Source organism: Camelina sativa, chromosome 19 (assembly GCF_000633955.1).
Source record: "Camelina sativa cultivar DH55 chromosome 19, Cs, whole genome shotgun sequence".
In the NCBI taxonomy this organism is placed as follows: domain Eukaryota; kingdom Viridiplantae; phylum Streptophyta; class Magnoliopsida; order Brassicales; family Brassicaceae; genus Camelina; species Camelina sativa.
The window spans coordinates 24849628-24870572 of record NC_025703.1 but is presented as its reverse complement, the minus strand read 5'-3'; the positions used below and the strand labels follow the sequence as shown (position 1 = coordinate 24870572).

The 20945-nt window shown below is 38.2% G+C and overlaps 1 protein-coding gene across 1 annotated transcript; it reads right to left on the bottom strand.

Moving 5' to 3' along the window:
- LOC104768177 (GDSL esterase/lipase At2g19010) lies at positions 230-7446 on the bottom strand. The gene is made up of 5 exons (XM_010492103.1): positions 7126-7446; positions 6426-6550; positions 5850-6074; positions 654-900; positions 230-522 (listed from the first exon to the last, which is right to left on the bottom strand). Exons 1-5 carry the CDS (start codon positions 7364-7366, stop codon positions 314-316), a joined length of 1047 nt encoding a protein of 348 aa, XP_010490405.1. The 5' UTR covers positions 7367-7446; the 3' UTR covers positions 230-313.

Sequence of the window (20945 nt, the reverse complement as noted above, 5' to 3'; positions counted from 1 at the left end):
AATTTGTTACAAGTTACAACTGTCTACATTATTGACTAACCAACACCTTTTCGTCAAGTAAAAACTAAAATATACTCAGAATTGCATTAATCTAAAACTAATCGTTAAATGTGACAACATTTCAACTTTTATGAAATTAAATCCGTATACAAAGATGTGAGTTTTGTTTTTACTTTCCACTAAATGAGACAGAGATTAACCTCACAAAAACTTTTGTTATTGAGCTATATATACACATTCACTATTCCTTGTTAAAGATCTCCCAAAATCAAAATGTCATCAAATTTTCATGTCAATGTGTAGGAGCTAGCCACTATTCCTTTACAAGTTGGGCGATGCTGTACGGTTTAGTTAGGAGTCCGTCGAACGAACCCTTTGCCACTACCATATTGGTGGCTTCCGAGCTGTGAAGATCATCCCAAAAGACATACTCAGTTCTGTTTGCACAAACTGGCCTGTTGGGGACACAAAGTTCGTCCCCCGGGGTTACGGTGCAACAACCCTTGTGTCCAACCTTAAATCCTATATATGAAATTACAAGAGAGCGTGGAAAAATTAGTTCAACTGATATTAGAATTAAAATATTCTTATATAACAGAGAGAAGGCTAAGGGACCAAAACTTGTAATAAGTCATTAGTTCAATATGGTTTACCTAGAAAAGTGTAGGCTAAGGGATCTCCACCGGAGAAAAGATCGACAAAAGTAAACTTTGAACCTTTGACCTTCTTATTAAAGTCCATGACAAGGTCGTCAAGGTTCATATTAAAAATCTTCACTGCTTCGTTCACTTCGCGGGAACAGCTTTTACCGTCACTGTGGGACTTCATCATCTTTGGTGTGCACCCGATCTGACTGAGTCCGAAAAGTGCCACCTTCCTCGCTCCTAGACGGTGCAAATTCTACATGCACATAATCAAAATTATTATAAAACAATATAAGAATTGAACGAGTATCTTAAAAATTATGTTAGATGACAAACATATCTAAATGGTATTAGGATATGTGTGAATCTTATGTCTCCTATATTCACGTAGATACGATACTATCTTCTAGCTAGGCAACTCTGTATAAATACCTTGTCATGAATAAACACGATATATTACATTCGTATATTCGTATATCAGAGCAATAAGATCCTCTTACCTAATTTTCTTAAAACCTTGCTGCCACCGCTGTTGTTCTAGAACAACCGCCATCGCCGTTAAAATTCTATCAAAGCTGCCACCGCCGTTGCTCTTTCACAACCGTCGTCGCCGCAAATCTCTTTGTTTCAACCGTTATCCTCTACAACTCTACTATGGCGACTCCTCCACAAACCCAGGTTGTTGTTGCATCATCACCATCCCCGTATACTATGAGTTCTTCTGACAATCCAGTAGCCTTGATCTCTTCTGTTATTCTACAAGAAGACAATTACTCTGAATGGGCCACTGAGTTACGCAACTCGTTGCAAGCTAAACATAAGCTGGGGTTTATTGATGGTACTATTGCAAAACCTACTGCTGAACCTGATTTGAGCTTGTGGTGTGCCGCGAACTCTATGATTGTGCGCTGGATTTGAACCTCTATTGATCCTAAACTTCGATCCACTGTCTCCTTCATCGCCGATGCATCGACGTTGTGGGAAAGTCTTCGTTCTCGGTTCTTAGTTAGCAACGGTGTTCGTAAGCAAGTTTTAAAAGACGAGATTGATGAGTGTAATCAAAACGGCCAATCTGTTTTGGAGTAGTATGGTCGTTTGTCAAAGTTATGGGAGGAGCTGCAAAACTACAAAACTGGCTGTGACTGTATGTGTGCTGCTGCTCCAGGTATTGCTAAAGACCGTGAAGATGACCGTATCCATCAGTTTCTTTTTGGTTTAGACCTTCCACGTTTCAGCAACATCCGTTCCACCATTACTGGAAAAGACCCCAAGCCTCCACTTACTCAGGTGTACTCTCGGGTTATTCGGGAGGAACAAAACCTCAATGTTGTTCGATCCAAGGAGATTGACAAAACAGAGGTGATCGGTTTCACTGCCAAAACAGAGGTCCCTGTTCATGCTGCTGCTGTTTCTAGTCCACGTTTTCGTGATTGTTCCTCATTGTCGTGTACACATTGTCGACGCCAAGGTCATGAAGCCTCCGAATGTTTTCAGCTTCATGGCTTCCCGGACTGGTATTTCGATAACAAAGGTGGTACTCGACCGGATAACAGAGACACCTCCAAACCTTCGGTTCAGCGAGGAGGCCGCCCAAAAAGGGGCATTGGTCGGGGTCGTGGTCGAGCTAACAGTGCTCGAGTTGCATCGTCTACTGAGAATGGCAACAATCAGACAACACAGCTCATTCACCTGCTTGAAGCCCAACGCTCCAACATGTCTTCAGAAAAATTGTCGGGTAAAACTCATTTTTCTGATGTTGTTTTAGATACAGGCGCCTTTCATCACATGATGGCTGATCTTTCGATTTTGGTGGATGTCTTTGACATAATCCCCTCACATGTGACTAAACCTGATGGTAGTCCATCACGGGCTACCAAATGCGGTTCACTTCCATTGAGTTCTGCTTATTTACTCACCAACATTTTGTTTCTTCCTGATTTCAACTGCACTTTGATCTCAGTTTCAAAACTTCTCAAACAAACCGGATCCATTGGAATTTTTACTGATACTCTTTGTTTCTTACAGGACCGTTTTTCGAGGACTTTGATTGGAACGGTGAAGAACGTGAGGGAGTGTACTATTTTACGGGAGTGTTGGCTGCACGGTCTTACAAGGCATTTGTGTCTCCTAAGGCGTCCAGTGGTTTGTGGCATCGTCGACTTGGTCATCCTTCCCCTGGTGTTTTAGTTTCTTTAAGCGAGTGTGTTGAATCTCCTAGGAACTTTGAGGATTTTAAAAGTTGTGACATTTGTTTTCGTGCTAAACAAACACGAGATGTTTTTCATGAGAGTAATAATAAAGCTACGGATTGTTTTTCACTTGTGCATTGTGATGTTTGGGGTACCTATCGTACTCCTTCTACAACTGGTGCTACATATTTTCTAACATTGGTTGATGATCACTCTCGTGCTGTTTGGACATACCTCATGTCTGCTAAATCAGAGGTGTCACAATTGATTCGAAATTTTTGTGCTATGTCTGAACGTCAGTTTGGAAAACCAGTCAAGTATTTTCGCACTGACAACGGCACTGGGTTTATGTGTCTCTCTTCATATTTTCAAGAACATGGCATTCTTCATCAAACGTCATGAGTTGATACCCCTCAACAGATGGACGGGTTCAACGCAAACAACAGCATATCCTCAACGTTGTTCGAGCTTGTCTCTTTCAAAGTCATATGCCGGTTACGTTTTGGGGAGAAAGCATCCTCACCACAACTCATCTAATAAACCGCACCCCGTCTTCGGTGTTAAAGAATAAGACTCCTTATGAAATCTTATATGGTCGTCATCCAACCTATGATATGATCTGCACATTTGGTTGTTTGTGCTATGCTCATCATCGATCCCGAGATAAGGACAAGTTTGGTCCTCGCAGTCGGAAATGTGTCTTTGTTGGTTACCCGTATGGTAAGAAGGGATGCCGTTTATATGATCTTGTTACCAAGAAATTTTTCATTAGCCGAGACGTCCGTTTTCAAGAGGATATATTTCCATTTCTCCATCAACTATCGTCTCTGCCTTCTCCCTTTCCATCCCTACCTGTCGTGATTGATGATGATTGGGTGTCGTCACCCTTATTGGTTCCGGCTGTTTCTCAGCTTATCTCTCTACAAGAAGATTCTCCTAACCTGACTACTGTGTTGCCCCAGGTTGTGGCACCCGATCCTTCTTTGGCTTCCCCTGCCACGGAGAGTTCCCCCTCTTCGCCTTCATCGTCTTCGATACCTCTTCCTATTTTGGAACAGACAGAATATGTGTCACCGTCTACACCTGGTTTACCGGAACTCTTGGGCAAAGGACACCGAAAGAAGTTTCTGTCTATTTTCCTTAAAGATTTTGTCGTCCCTCCTGTACACTCCTCTTCTCACGTTCTTACTCCTGTTTCTTCTGAATCATTGTCCTCCTCTACGGTCTCTGGTAAGATCCTCTATCCAATCTCACAGTATTTGTCTAATGAAGGTTTCTCTGCAAACCATATTGCTTTCATGGCCGCTATTTCAGACAGTAACGAACCCCGACATTTTAAAGATGCGGTTCTCATAAAAGAGTGGTGTGAAGCTATGCGCAAAGAAATAGAGGCTCTTGAGGCTAATCATACGTGGGATGTTACTGATCTACCTCCGGGAAAGAAAGCCATCAACAGTAAATGGGTGTACAAACTAAAATTTAACTCTGATGGCTCTCTTGAACATCATAAAGCTCGTCTTGTGGCCATGGGTAATACACATAAAGAAGGGGTCGATTTCAAGGAAACTTTTGCTCCGGTTGCAAAGATAACTACCGTTCGATCTCTTGTCGGTGTTGCTGCTGCCAAGAATTGGGAGGTTCACCAAATGGATGTCCATAATGCTTTTCTGCATGGGGATCTTGAAGAAGAGGTTTATATGAAGCTACCACCGGGTTTCAAGTCTAGTGATCCAAATAAGGTGTGTCGTCTTCGTAAGTCATTGTATGGTCTCAAGCAGTCACCTCGCTGTTAGTTCTCCAAGCTCTCGACAGCACTTCGCGAATTGGGTTTCAAACAGAGCTACCAAAATTATTCCTTGTTCACTTTGATTCGCGGGGATATTATTTTGCATATTCTTGTTTATGTTGATGACTTTGTCATTGCTGGGAATAATCTGGAAGTTTTTAACAAGTTCAAAGTGCAGCTAAACAAATTTTTTCACATGAAGGATCTTGGCAAGCTGAAATATTTTTTGGGACTCGAGGTTTCGCGTGGCAAAGACGGGTTTTGTTTATCTCAACAGAAATATGCCTTGAACATTATTATTGAGGCTGGTATGTTGGGAGCTAAGCCGGTTTCGACTCCTATGGAACTCAACCACAAGCTCGGTTCAGTGAAGGGTCCTGCCTACGCCAATCCGGATCAGTATCGCCGTTTAGTTGGCCGTTTTATCTACTTAATCATCACTCGCCCGGATTTGAGTTTTGTTGTGCATATTATTTCACAGTTTATGAAGTCTCCTCTCGTTGCACATTGGGAGGCTGCTATGCGGCTTGTATGTTATCTCAAGGGCTCCCCTGCTCAAGGTATCTTTCTTCGGTCCAATAGTTCTCTCACTCTCACTGCTTATTGCGACGCATATCACTCTGCTTGCCCTCAAACCTGTCGGTCGCTCTCTGCTTACGTTATTTATTTGGGGGACTCGCCAATCTCTTGGCGGACAAAGAAACAGGATACGGTGTCTAGTTCGTCGGCCGAAGCAGAGTATCGGGCAATGGCCTACACTCTTAAAGAGGTCAAGTGGTTGAAGGGTTTAATGGAGGACCTCGGGGTGGATCATTCTCACCCGATACCATTCTACTGTGACAGTCAAGCGGTCATCCATATTGCCACTAACCCTGTTTTTCACGAAAAAACGAAACATATAGAGCGGGATTGCCATCAAGTTCGTGATGCAGTTCAAGATAAGTTGATTGCTACCGTGCACATTTCAACAACGGACCAAGTTGCTGATCTTCTTACCAAGTCGTTGCCTGCGCCTATTTTTCAAACTTTGTTGTCCACGTTGGGTGTCCGAGATTTCGTTCCACCAACGTGAGGGGGGTATTAGGATATGTGTAAATCTTATGTCTCCTATATTCACGTAGATACGATACTATCTTCTAGCTAGGCAACTCTATATAAATACCTTGGCAACATAATGAATAAACACGATATATTACATTCATTTATTTGAGCATTACAGTACCACTTTACCTTCAAGTGAGAACGGTAGATAATAATAAGAGAATATGCGTATTGTTTAGGAGTGTAGCGTCGTTTACTGTTGTATGGCTTTGACATGAAGTAATTGTTGATGTAATCGTTGCTTCCGATGTTGATTGCGTAGAGACATTGTTGCAGTTTTTCTGATGGTACATTTACTTTCTTTATCGCCCTCTTGTGATTTTGTATTTGCTTTCTTAAACTGATTCTACCTCCCTATATATATATAGCCAGATATCAATAAATAATTTGGGTTTATTCCTTTATAATCAGTGTTTTGTTATTTTAAACATTAATTAAGGTACTACAACTAAAAGATTCCATCAAAACTCTACAGTTAATCCCGTCTGAGCAAAGGTAGTGTTAAGATAGATAACCTCCGGGAAAATCCTCCCATGCATTACAACTTTTAAAAAAACTTTAACAATAAAACTACTGAAAACTAAACAGTTTCCAAAGAAATGAGAGGTCAGAGCTAAGCTTACTATAGTTTATGAGATTTTAAAGGCAAGTTATTTATCACCAAACGAAGTCTACTTATAAGTTTGTCTAGTTCTTACTTCTTACCAAATGTTGGCTAGTTTCTTCACGAAGTCCACCTCCACCGGAAGCGTAGTTAATCCCGGTGTGAGCTTGATTCGGTGATGAATTGGCGAATGATGGTATGAAATCCTTAAAACCAGATAGTTCACCTAACGAGAAAAACATCATTAATCTACACAAACACTTGTAAAGACTAATACATATATATAATCTGAGACATATATATATATATATATAATTTTAAGAATTTTTTTTACATCAAATATAATAATATAATACAAATAATAAAACTGCATATAACCTACTGAGCTGACTATATGCATGCATATGTCTCTCAAATCTCAATCTACGTAATTATATATTACGCATATGAATGAAACACAGAGGTACGAAATGGAGAGACTAGATGTTGATGTCACAGTTTTAACTTTTAACTATATTAAAAATAAAATTTGAAAATATTTGATTAAATGATACTTGAATATATGTGTTAACCTATTAAAGATATTTGTTATTCTCTTGTATCTAGTGACATTAGTGTAAAAATGGTGTACTAATTAAATGTTATTTTATGAAGTATATATTGATATGATGAATACCAATTCTAGAGTTTCTATTGCGATTTTTTTTCATTTGTTTATGATTTTTTAACATCTTTTCTTTCTCAATTTTCAAAACTAGATAATGGATATACAAATGTATATTGAATAAATCGGGAACTAACCGATAATATCCGGAATAGTGCGGCCATTGGTAAACCGGCCGGTCGGGCCATTTGGAAAGTCAATACCATATGGTGAATAGTTGACTTTTGCCTTGGATTTCAAGTTATTATTGTTGCCATTATCGGAAAGTGAGTCACCAAAGATGAAGAAACACGGCACTTGTTGCCCGTAGACCACCGTAGCCGCCGAAGACACGATGGCCGCAACTAACCAAAAAGCTTTAGACATTCCTTTAACCATTTGTTTCAAAAATTTAAATAACAAGAAACTGAACAGAAGAAATATTTATTGAAAAAAAAGAAGTAAGAACTGTTTTTTAATTGAAGTTGTGATATAAGAGAGGCCGGAAGTTTAAGTTTAATTTTGAAATTGATTCTATGAAGAGTATTAAAAAGGCTATTTAAAGGAAGGGGTAATGAGATAATTAAGGGAGACTACAATATTTTGTTTTTGGGGAGGATCTTTAATTATAGTTAACCATATAATTTGTGATAGTGAATCTACTCGGATTTTATTTTAACAAATTTTCAAATAATTTGTTTAAGATATCCGTATCACATCAAAGCATAATACTAGTACTTTGTACTCCCTTGTTTCACAAAAGTGTAGTTATATTCATATCTACTATAATTCTAATAAAATAATGATGGTTTAAATTCAAAATTTATAATTTTGGTAATGATATTATTAGATTTTCACCTAATGGAATTGGTGATCTAATGACAGTGATTGTATTTGTGGTTCAAATCACAAACAGTATGCGCTATTTCATATAATTTGGTATAATAAAAATGGGGCTATGAGACTTTCTATTTCTTGTAAACGGGGAGTGATCCGAGTTTTTACCACCTGACTACTAATTTCATGAGTGAGTGTAGCCGTCCAACAGAGGTGGCCATGAAGCAGGAATCTGTCGCTTATAATCGCTGGTTACTTGTTTCTGGTTTAGAAGAAAATTTCCTAAAGCAGAAGTCAAAACTCCACTGGATTCAGGTGGGCGATGGGAACAATAAGGCCTTTTACAATGCTGCTAAGATTCGTGAGCTCAAAAATGCGATTAGAGAAAATAAATATGCTGATCGTTCAATCATTGACACACAGGAAGCAATCAAATCCGAGGCTGAGAGGTTCTTTCATGCTTTCTTGGGTCATAAACTACCTAATTATCAAGGGATACCTGCTGCAGAGTTGATTTCTTTACTGAGCTATCGATGTTCTGATGCTGATCAAGCACACTTGGAAAAGGAAGTTATTGAGGTTGCGATAAAAGACACCCTGTTCTCCATGCCCAATGACAAAAGTCTCGGTCATGATGGCTTTACGGTTGAAATTCCTCAAGTCCACATGGTCCATTGTGAAAACCGACTTCATATACTCTATTCAGTCCTTTTTCAAATATGGTTTCCTTCCAAAAGGGATCAATACCACCATTTTAGCGCTTATCCTTAAAGAAAAAAGAGGTTAAGGAGATGAAGGACTATAGGCCAATTTCGTGTTGCAATGTCACTTACAAGGTGATCTCAAAGCTTCTTGCTAATCGACTGAAAAAGCTGCTTCCAAGTTTCATTGCTCTAAATCAAACTGCATTCATTAATGATCGCCTATTGATGGAAAGCGTTCTTATGGCATCAGAAATAGTCAAAGACTATCATAAGGACACAGTGTCCTCACGAAGTGAGGTGAAGATTGATATCTCCAAAGCTTTTGACTCAGTTCAATGGTCGTTTCTACTATCCATTTTATCGACTATGAACTTTCTAACACAATTTATATGATGGATCGAACTGTGCATAACAACAGCTTCCTTCTCGGTTCAAGTGAATGGCGAACTGTCAGGCTTGTTTCGTAGTGAATGTGGCCTCAGACAAGGATGTTCCTTATCAGCATACCTCTTTGTCATATGCATGCAAGTCCTGTCCGCAATGATAGATAAGGCGGCTTTGGAGAGGCGGATTGGTTATCATCCATAATGTCAGAACATTAAGCTCACACATTTATGTTTTGCTGATGATTTATTGGTGTTCACTGATGGGACTAAGAGCTCTATTGAAGGAATCCTTGATATTTTTACTCAGTTTGCTGGTTTTTCAGGTCTAAATATTAGCCTGGAAAAATCAACTCTCTACATGGCTGGCGTAACATATAGACAGGGATATGATCTTGCGATCATTTCCATTTGCAACAGGCTCTCTGCCTGTTCGCTACCTTGGTCTACCTCTCTTAACTAATTGCATGACTACAGCTGACAACACCCCTTTGTTTGAACGAATTCGAGAAAGAATTGGCATTTGGACAGCAAGACATCTTTCATTTGCTGGTCGCCTACAACTCATCAGTTCGGTGATTCATAGTCTTACCAACTTCTGGATGTCTGCTTTTTGTCTACCAAGTGCCTGTCTAGCAGAAATAGATAGATTGTGTTATGCTTTTTATGGTCAGGACCTTCCCTCAACACAAAGAAAGCTAAGGTGACTTGGAAAGAGGTTTGCCTCCCCAAGGACAAAGGAGGACTGGGACTACGTTCGTTGCAGGAAGTGAACAAAGTGTTATAATTAGCGGAAGAGATTGAGAGTTTGATTAGATTAGAGAGAAAGTGTTTAGTGTGAACAAAGAGAATCTCGAATAGAATAGGTTTCCATAGAATATGTTTTACAATATGAGACTACAACCTTAAATAGGAGAGCTAACTAGGGAAACTCCTTTACAAATATGGAAACATACGATAGGGACATAAAAAGAGAGAGAAGCTTTCCCAAAGTTGATAGCGATGCCACCTTAGTCAACTTGCACATGTGATCTTTCCTTCCCTACACCTCCAACGGCTAGATTAGAGCATTCTAGATCATTGTATGGGACGAACTTCTTCTCTTCTCCTTTTGTCATAATAAGCTCGACCTTATTGTGGTATGGCCAGTATGGTCATCCATACGGTACGGACAACCTCGGATAGACCTTAATCAATACTCCCCCTCAAGCTTAGCCGAATACGATGGCTAAGCATGGAACCCATGAAGCATCACCTCATTAAAAGAAAACCTTAACATAGAAAACCTCATGGGACAAAACTATGTTAAGGGAAAAAGAGTGTGATGTCCATGAATTAGAGAAGTGTATCAAGGATGTGTGAGGTCTACAAGTCCGAGTTTGCGATGAATATGTTCACAAACCTTAGGACATGCAGCCTTAGTGAAAATGTCCGCTAGTTGATCTTCACTTCGAGTGTAACACGGTAAGACCCCCCCCCCCCTTCTTTGATATTTTCACGAACTTTGTGGCAGACTACTTGAATGTGCTTGGTTCTCTCATGAAAGATCGAGTTGGTAGCTATATGGATCGCAGCTTGATTAGCACAATGCATGGTGATTGGTTGTTTTGACTCGATGCCAAGATCCTTGAGAAGTGCCTTCAACCATGTTAGTTCATTTGTAAGCTTCCTCATTGCTTGATACTCGACCTCAGCACTAGAGCTTGAGACCACTTTCTGCTTCTTTGATTTCCATGTTACTAAGTTGCCTCCAATGAAAGTACAGTACCCAATGGTAGACCATCGGTCTATAGTATCCCCGGCATAATCCGCGTCATAGTAGCCCACTATCTCCGTGTTGGAGTTTTTGCCCATCCGAATTCCTTGACCCGGGGTTCTTTTGAGATAGCTCAGGATTCTTTCCACCATGCTCCACTGATACTTGGTTGGAGCCTTCAGATGTTGACTCACCTGATTCACAGCATAACACATATCAGGTCGTATAATGGTTAGATAAATCCACTTACCCAAAAATCGTATATATCGGGTGACATCCTCATATGGCTCATCCATTGGGTCCCGCGGCTTTCCTTCCTTGGCCTGGATGCTCTCCCCCTTTCGCTTGAGCTGGTAGTCCTCATCGAGAGGGGTTAGGACAGGTTTAACAACAAGCTTTTCTGTTTCAGTCAACAAATCAAGAGTATACTTCTTTTGTGAAAGAAACAAGCCCTCCGGAGAGCGAAAAATTTCAATTCCTAGGAAGTATTTTAGCTCACCAAGATCTTTGTTATCAAAAATAGATTTAAGAAACAGTTTAGTGTCAGAGATACCGTCCTTGTTGTCGCCGGTGACAATGATATCGTCAACATATATGAGCATTATTATAATCCCGAGATCAGTTTGAAGAGTAAAAAGTGTATGATCAGCCTCTGAACGCCGGAAGCCACGTTCTTTTAGGGTTGAGCTAAGTTTGTGGTACCAAGCACGGAGAGATTGTTTTAGGTCGTAGATGGCTTTGCGGAGTCGAAGAACTTTCCCCGGAGCAACCATATCCTCTAATCCTGGCGGTGTTGTCATATAGACTTCATCATCGATTCGCCTTGAAGAAAAGCATTTTTGACATCCATTTGCCACAAATCCCATGAAAGATTAACCGCCAACGAGAGTACGACTCAAACCGTGTGTAACTTAGCCACCGGAGCAAAGGTTTCCTTGTAGTCAGCACCATAGGTTTGCGTAAAACCACGAGCGACCAAGCGAGCTTTATATCGCTCAATGTCACCATTGCTTAGGTACATGATAATAAAGACCCATTTTCAGATAACTGCCTTTTTGCCTTTAGAAATATCAGCTTCATCCCAAGTATGATTACGAATCATGGCTCCAGTTTCATCTTTAACAGCATCTAACCATTTGTCATGAGCTTGGGCCTCTTCATAGGTTTGGGGAATCCAATTGTCTTCAATTTTACCAAAGAAGGCTTGGTGAGCTCAAGCGAACAAACCGCTTGGATAGGATGAGCCACTGCTTGACTATTATAGTAAACCCTTGGATGAGACCGAATGTGTGCACTCCTGCATAGATTTTGGTGTGTAGGTCCTTGTACGTCTTGTGAGGTTACATGATCTCCAGCAGCAGCCGCTTCATCGGAGTGTGAGGAAATTTGTTCAGTTTCACCTATATCACTCTCCATGGATTCGCTTGTATCAGCATGAGGCTCGTCAATCACTAGAGTAACATCATGAGTGGTGGTGATATTAGGTTCTGTCTCGGCATGGTTTGGTTCGGTTGGATTATTTCTCGTCTCGGATGGAGGGTTGCCTAGATGATCAAGTAGAAACCTTAAGCTGGAGGCTCGGTCATTGGGCAAATCCGAAAGATCTTTAAGACTATTCCAATCCTTCTTGTTGAAGTAACCCACATTTTCCATGAACTTCACATCTCTAGAGACGAACAGGCGACTTGTGGTTGGATCATAGCATTTATAGCCTTTTTGTGTTGTGGAGTAACCAATGAACATACACTTGTTGCTTTTGGCATCGGGTTTGCTCCGCTGTTCCCCGGAGACTAAAACAAAACAAACACAGCCAAACACACGTAAGCGTTCCAAGGATGGTTTAAGTTTGTTTAGTACCTCAAATGGAGACAAATCATTGAGAAAACTTTTGTCGGTGTCCTATTGATGAGATAGCATGCCGTCATTACAGCATCGCCCCAAAATATCTTAGTAACATTTGTATGAAACATCATCGACCTTGCAACCTCCATAAGGTGTAGATTCTTCCTCTCAGCCACACCATTTTGTTGAGGCGTATATGGCAGCTGGTTTGTTGTAAGATACCATGTTTAGTAAGATGCTCTTTGAACTTGTGAATTGTGTACTCACCTCCATTGTCCGATCTAAGTACCTTTATTTTAGCATTGAACTGATTAGTAACATAATTTTGAAAATTAACAAAGGCATCAAACACTCTATCTTTAGATGGTAACAAGGTAATCCATGTGTATTTAGATTTTTCATCAATGAATGTCACAAAGTACTTGTTATTATACCTAGATAGGTATTGTGAAGTCCAAATGCACTAAATCGAAACAATGCTCATAAATGGTATTAGACTTAGGGAAGATAGAATTGCAATGTTTTCCGAGAATACAAGACTCACAACTTGAGTTACAAAAGAAACATTAGGTAACATTAATTCAAGGGCATGAGAATGAGGATGGCCTAGCCTAGCGTGCCATGTCAAATAGCTTCAAGTCCCCTATTCCTTTTACTGGTATTCTATCTCCATTAGCAATAATAACATTACCTAAGGCCGGTTTTATGTTGTCTAATAGACTCGGGTTACTTATCATATGGTAAGAAGCACCCGAATTAACAACAAGAGAACTACTCGGTTTAGAGGCAAAGAAAGTGATACCAGAATCCGTGAGCGAAGCAATAGATCGAATGAGTGCCTCTAGGTCGGATTTCCTCACCACCTCACCATAGGATGCTGTCATAGCTGCTTCATCACCTTGCCTTGACGAGCTCGTCCCTTTCTCGCTTATCGCTTCCTTAGCGAGGTTGACCTTGAACTTTGCATGCTTGAGATGGGGATGAAGAATTCAGCACTTATCCTTCATATGGCCCATATTCTTGTAGTGATTGCATATCCACACCCTTCTGTCTTATTGTTTATACACACCTTTGTTGACCGTGACAAGCTCTCCCTTCCCACTAAAGAGATCTAGAGATCCCTGCTCCGTTTGAATTTGTGAACATATGTCTTCAAAGTTGGGAAGCTTGCCGGCTCTTAGGATATGCTTCAAGAGATCATTGAAGGCAGGATTCAAGGTGAGGAGAAGACCAAAGACTTTATCTTGCTCCTTCCTCTCATTAAGTATCACCGGATCTAGAGTACTTGGTCGTAGGGCTTCAAGTTCCGACCATAGTGCTCTAAACTTGCCAAGATGCTTGGTAAATTCCAAGTCTTCTTGATTAAGATTGTTAATGGCTCGTTTGACTTTAAAGACTCTAGTCAGATTCGAGACATTCCCATAGACATTCTTGAGTGTCTCCCACAGTTCTTTAGACGTCTCGCAGTAAGAGTAGCCTTCAATAATCAGAGCAACTAGAGAGTTTTGAAGAACGGACAGGACAACTTGGTCCTCTTGGAACCATTTTGCCTCTCTTTCTGCCCCTTATTCTTTTTCTTCCTTGGAAGCACCTTTTTTTTCTCCTTTAGAGGTTTGTTTCGGGACATAGTCCATTTCGACATGGCTCCAGAGTCCTCGACCTCCAAGGGCAGTTCTTGTGGTTCTCGTCCACAGCAAATAATTTGTTCCCTTGAGAATGATCGGGGTAACAATCAGCTTAGCGTTTTCCATGATAGGATCCAGCGTATAAACCAAAAAAATTGATTTGAAAAATAGAGAATAAGATCTTGAATGATCTAGAATGAGATGAGGTAAAATAGTTTAAGACTAGAATCGAAAAACATGCTCTAATACCATGTTAGAATTAGCGGAAGAGATTGAGAGCAAACAATAGCGACCATTTAGCAATTCATGTAAGACTGTTTACCGACCAAAGTAAAGGCAGAAGCATAACAGTCGCATATTTACGACAGACAAAAACATCGCATTTTGAGATTGTTCAGTGACAGTAATTTTATCAAAAACAAAGCGTCACAAATTAGCAACGATTTTGCAACGTAAACTCCGGTCACAAGTTTATTTATCCATAACTTGTTACGAATTTGCAACTCCTATTTTTTGCGACAAATTTGCTACAACCTGTGCGACTACTTTGCAACTACATTTGCGACTGTTAAGCGTCTAACACCTGAATTAGATACTATTTTGCGACTCTTTAGCAACTCTCGATTTTTTGAATTTGAAATTTCACATTAGAGAAATGTTAACATGTTTCTATACACATTTCCACTTTGAATTGATCAATGTCAGCCATATAAACTTTGTCAAAGCTTTCCATTTCAGTATTTAGAAACCAAAAATTTGATAATATCTAAATCATTATAAGGAGTTATATGTTATTTCATAAGAAGGTTTGCAATATTCATAAAATTTCAAAACAAAGACATGAAAATAATATTTTAAGCTCATAAACTATTTCATATACTCTATAAGACAATCATGAGTCCATATTGTTAGTTTATATCAATAGACGTGGCCAAAAATGATAGATTTCAAAAATTTGTATTATGACTAAAGTCTAAGAGTCACAATAGAGTAACAATTTGCGACTAACTTGTTACTAACTTTGCGACTATCAATAGAAGTGCTTTGTTTGCGACTATCTTGCCATGGTTTTGCAACGAAATTGCTACTGCTCTGTGACTATTCTGTTACTTTATTTGATAGTTGTCCCATATTTAGTATTTTTTCCCCAAGGTTTAGGTGCGTAATATTCCCCCCATATTTTTTAGTATGTATCTCTTTTGCGACCAATTTGCGACTCCTCTTCGTTAATTACAAGGCTAAGAATCCATTTAGGGTTTCTTTATCTCTTTCTAATTTTCGACGAAGTGTCGAAAACCTCTCAATTCTCTCTTCTTCTCCTCTCGAATCTCTCTTCTTCTCCTCTCGAATCTCTCATCTTATCTTCTCAAATTTGGTCAAATCTATCCTAATCTCCTCTCAAATGGCTGGTGCTAGAAATCCTAAAGGTCGCAGAGGCAGATCCTTAGGAGGTGTTAAGGTTTACAATGGTTTGACTACAGGGGAACCCAGTTCTACCGCAGCTAATCGGCCCTCCAATGGTTTGACTACAGGGGAACCCAGTTCTGCGGCAGTTAATCGGGCCTCCAATGCTTCGACTTTACCAGAGGTCGAACGTCGTCTCACTCCTCTTAGTCTGTGACTAATTCAAATAGAATTGTGCCGTCTCAGTTCCCGCCGAGGACACAACCCTCGCCTCCTGCTTCTCAATCACCTCCTCTTGGTTTTCAACCACCGCGGGTTGGTTCTTAACCACCGCGGGTTGCTTCTCAACCACCGGCTCCTGTTCCTCCACTCATACCAGAACAACAGACCTAAATATGGAAGAGGATTACGACGAAGAAAACCCTAATCCTAATCAAGACCAATACTACCAAGAGATGTTAGATATTTTGCTAGCTCTTCCAGGCCGACAGCATCTACCACCTCTGTTTGTCGATCCCATCCCCGACGTTGAGACTCTATGGTAATTTCTCTTTGCTCTTAGTGTTAGGTTATGATTTTTTTGTTGTAGGTTGAGATAGATTGTTTTATTGTAGGTTGAGAATGATTGTCTTTAAGTTACATCCGCTTAGTGGTAGGTTGAGATTGATTGTTTTTGTTGATTAAGTTTTTGGTTGTGTTTGATTGTTTGTTTGAGACTGATTGTGTTTGATTGTTTGGTTGAGACTAATAACTTGTTTTTGTTTGATTAATTTTAGTGTACGACTGCTTCGTTTGATTAAGTTTAATGTAGGACTACTTTAATTGATTAAGTTTTCTTTACTTTGTTTGTTTAGTTGTCTTTAAGTTACATCGCTTAGTGTTACAATGTTTTTATAGAGACTAATACTTTGTTTTTGTTTTGTGACAGGTTTAACAGGCACAAAGGAAAAATTTCTCGGGTGATTGCGGTAATGCTGATGGTCCTTACTACAGTTGGAAGGTTAGTCCTACACCCATTCTAGAGAGATATTTTAACACATTTGTGGTAATGTCTTATAGCTTTCAAAGTTTTATTATCTCTCATAACTCATTTGTAATATGTAGCGGAAGTTCTATTGGAATACTGGGATAACTGAGCTTGTTAAAGAGAAGTTCTTAAAGATAGCCAAGAAACGAATGAAAGGCATTGTTGGTCAAGCTAAAAACAGTGGTAAACAACCTATTTGGATTCGTGGAGAACTGTGGGCTGAGATGTGTGCTCATTGGAACAAACCTGATGTAATGGAGAGGAGTTCAAATGCTTCACAGTGCAGAAACTCCGATCGTGGTGGTCTTGGAGTCCACAAACACCTTGCCGGTCAGAAATCATATGAGCAAATTCATCAAGAAATGGTAATTTAACATTTCTTCCATGATTTTAACACCCTAAACACCTTGCTTCCATGGTTTTAACATTTTACTATTTCTTTGTAGGAGGAAGAAGTGGGCCGTCCGGTATCATTTGGCGAAGTGTTCATGAAGACACATACTCGAGCTGACGGATCATTTGTTGATCAAAAAGCTAAACAAGTAGCTGAGACTTATGAGAAAACATTAGAGGAGAAACTGTATGAAGTGGACGATGATGGTCCAGAAAATTCAGGGAATTCTTCTGAACGTTCAAGTTATCGTACTCTTTGTGATGTGAGCCAAATTAGGGGTGAGTCGATAGCTGGTCTAAAGGACCTCTTTAACTAACTCGGATAGGATGGAGATGAATGATGGATCGAAATTCGCCACACAAAGTTGCGGAATGACTTTGTGATAAGAACACAAATCAATATCTTAGTGAATCGCACACAAAGATAAAGATTCAACTTGTTTTCTAAAGGAATCACACACAATAGAAATGACAACTAAAACAAAAGTCTAAGCTTCAAAGTGAGAAAACTCTCTCTTTTATTTTTCCAAAAATATTATATATTTACAATGAAGGGAAACATGAGTTTATATAGGCTCAATTTACAAATCAATAACATAAATATAAAATAAATCAAATTAATTACAGAAATAAATCAAGAATAAATTTGAGAGATTTTATCAATCATCACTGATGAAGATTGGTTCTTTGTATCTAGACACTTTCTTGATGTAGCCATGAATTGATTGTCTTCTAGAAACTTCATTATAATTTGATCTTGATTTTCCTTGAACCAATTCTTGATGAGTTGATATTTCTAGGATTGCATCACTCTCTCCTTCTTGAAATGGTTTTTTCCTCAAAACTAAAACCAAAGTTTGCATTTTTTTTTATATATATTGAAAAAGTAGAATGAAATTAAAACAAAGCAAAATTTTTGTTCTTTTTTCAAATAAAACTGAAATTCAGCAAATAAAAAGTTTTTTTTTGTACTATTTTTTAAACAATTTAAATAAAAAATGATTTTTTTTCTTTTTTTCAATTTAAACAGAAATGCAGCAAATCAAAACGAATTTTTTTTGTATAATTTTTTTAAAACGAAGTAAATAAAAAAAAAATTCAAGTAAAGCTAAAATGAAACAATAAGAGATATGAGCTTTTAGCTCTGATACCAAAATGATGTGAGCCAAAATAGGGGTGAGTCGATAGCTGGTCTAAAGGACCTCTCTAACTAACTCGGATAGGATGGAGATGAATGATGGATCGAAGTTCGCCGCACAAAGTTGCGGAATGACTTTGTGATAAGAACACAAATCAATATCTTAGTGAATCACACACAAAGATAAAGATTCAACTTGTTTTCTAAAGGAATCACACACAATAGAAATGACAAGTAAAACAAAAGCCTAAGCTTCAAAGTGAGAAAACTCTCTCTTTTATTTTTCCAAAAATATTATATATTTACAATGAAGGGAAACATGAGCTTATATAGGCTCAATTTACAAATCAATAACATAAATACAAAATAAATCAAATTAATTACATAAATAAATCAACAATAAATTTGAGAGATTTTATCAACCATCATTGATGAAGATTGGTTCTTTGTATCTAGACACTTTCTTGATGTAGCCATGAATTGATTGTCTTCTAGAAACTTCATTATAATTTGATCTTGATTTTCCTTGAACCAATTCTTGATGAGTTGATATTTCTAGGATTGCATCACTCTCTCCTTCTTGAAATGGTTTTTCCCTCAAAACTAAAACCAAAGTTTGCATTTTTTTTTTTTATATATTGAAAAAGTAGAATGAAATGAAAACAAAGCAAAATTTTTGTTCTTTTTTCAAATAAAACTGAAATTCAGCAAATAAAAAGTTTTTTTTTGTACTATTTTTTAAACGATTTAAATAAAAAAAATGATTTTTTTTCTTTTTTTCAATTTAAACAGAAATGCAGCAAATCAAAACGAATTTTTTTTGTATAATTTTTTTAAAACGAAGTAAATAAAAAAAAAATTCAAGTAAAGCTAAAATGAAACAATAAGAGATATGAGCTTTTAGCTCTGATACCAAAATGATGTGAGCCAAAATAGGGGTGAGTCGATAGCTGGTCTAAAGGACCTCTCTAACTAACTCGGATAGGATGGAGATGAATGATGGATCGAAGTTCGCCGCACAAAGTTGCGGAATGACTTTGTGATAAGAACACAAATCAATATCTTAGTGAATCACACACAAAGATAAAGATTCAACTTGTTTTCTAAAGGAATCACACACAATAGAAATGACAAGTAAAACAAAAGCCTAAGCTTCAAAGTGAGAAAACTCTCTCTTTTATTTTTCCAAAAATATTATATATTTACAATGAAGGGAAACATGAGCTTATATAGGCTCAATTTACAAATCTATAACATAAATACAAAATAAATCAAATTAATTACATAAATAAATCAACAATAAATTTGAGAGATTTTATCAACCATCATTGATGAAGATTGGTTCTTTGTATCTAGACACTTTCTTGATGTAGCCATGAATTGATTGTCTTCTAGAAACTTCTTTATAATTTGATCTTGATTTTCCTTGAACCAATTCTTGATGAGTTGATATTTCTAGGATTGCATCACTCAGCATTGAGGAAAAGAATGAAATCTTTCTTAAGGTACTCTCAGCATTGCTTTCTTAATCCACATTTTGGTTTTCATAATCTGCATGGTTTCTTTATTTGCTGAGCATTTTGATTGTTTGGTTGAGACTAATAACTTGTTTTTGTTTGATTAAGTTTAGTGTAGGACTGCTTTGTTTGATTAAGTTTAGTGTAGGACTGCTTTAATTTATCAAGTTTTCTTTACTTTGTTTGTTTAGTTGTCTTTAAGTTACATCCGCTTAGTGTTACAATGTTTTTATAGAGACTAATGCTCTGTTTTTGTTTTGTGACAGGTTTAACAGGCACAAAGGAAAAATTTCTCGGGTGATTGCGGTAATGCCAATGGTCCTTACTACAGTTGGAAGGTTACTCCTACACCCATTCAAGAGAGATATTTTAAGACATTTGCGGTAATGTCTTATAGCTTTCAAAGTTTTATTATCTCTCATAACTCATTTGTAATATGTAGCGGAAGTTCTATTGGAATACTGGGATAATTGAGCTTGTTAAAGAGAGGTTCTTAAAGATAGCCAAGAAACGAATGAAAGGCATTGTTAGTCAAGCTAAAAACAGTGGTAAACAACCTATTTGGATTCGTGGAGAACTGTGGGCTGAGATGTGTGCTCATTGGAACAAACCTGATGTAATGGAGAGGAGTTCAAATGCTTCACAGTGCAGAAACTCCGATCGTGGTGGTCTTGGAGTCCACAAACACCTTGCCGGTCAGAAATCATATGAGCAAATTCATCAAGAAATGGTAATTTAACATTGCTTCCATGATTTTAACACCCTAAACACCTTGCTTCCATGGTTTTAACATTTTACTATTTCTTTGTAGGAGGAAGAATTGGGCTGTCCGGTATCATTTGGCGAAGTGTTCATGAAGACACATACTCGAGCTTACGGATCATTTGTTGATCAAAAAGCTAAATAAGTAGCTGAGACTTATAAGAAAACATTAGAGGAGAAACTGTATGAAGTGGACGATGATGGTCTAGAAAATTCAGGGAATTCTTCTGAACGTTCAACTCATCGTACTCTCAGCATTGAGGAAAAGAATGAAATCTTTCTTAAGGTACTCTCAGCATTGCTTTTTTAATCCACATTTTGGTTTTCATAATCCGCATGGTTTCTTTATTTGTTGAGCATTTTGGTTTCTTAATACTTGTTTCTAGCCTTGACTAATGAAATCCTTTTGTTTTTCTTTGTTTTAGTGTACTCAAACAGATGAGAAGGAAAACTTTTTTGGTCTTAGATCTCTTGTTGAGACACTTAAGAAAGGGAAAAGGAAATAAAGCTATGCAAAATCTTCTCCATCAACACCAACACTTCTCGAGCTTCAAGAACAACTTCGCAACAAGATAGCTCATCTAGATGCT

Bases quoted from the DNA above. Each gene is read 5' to 3' on its own strand.
- LOC104768177 (XM_010492103.1), bottom strand. From the start codon at position 7,366: ATGGTTAAAGGAATGTCTAAAGCTTTTTGGTTAGTTGCGGCCATCGTG. The intron at 6,075-6,425 runs GTAAGAAGTAAG...ATATATATATAG, and splicing joins AAGAAACTAGCCAACATTTG to GGAGGTAGAATCAGTTTAAG. The intron at 901-5,849 runs GTAAAGTGGTAC...ATGTGCATGTAG, and splicing joins TCTACCGTTCTCACTTGAAG to AATTTGCACCGTCTAGGAGC.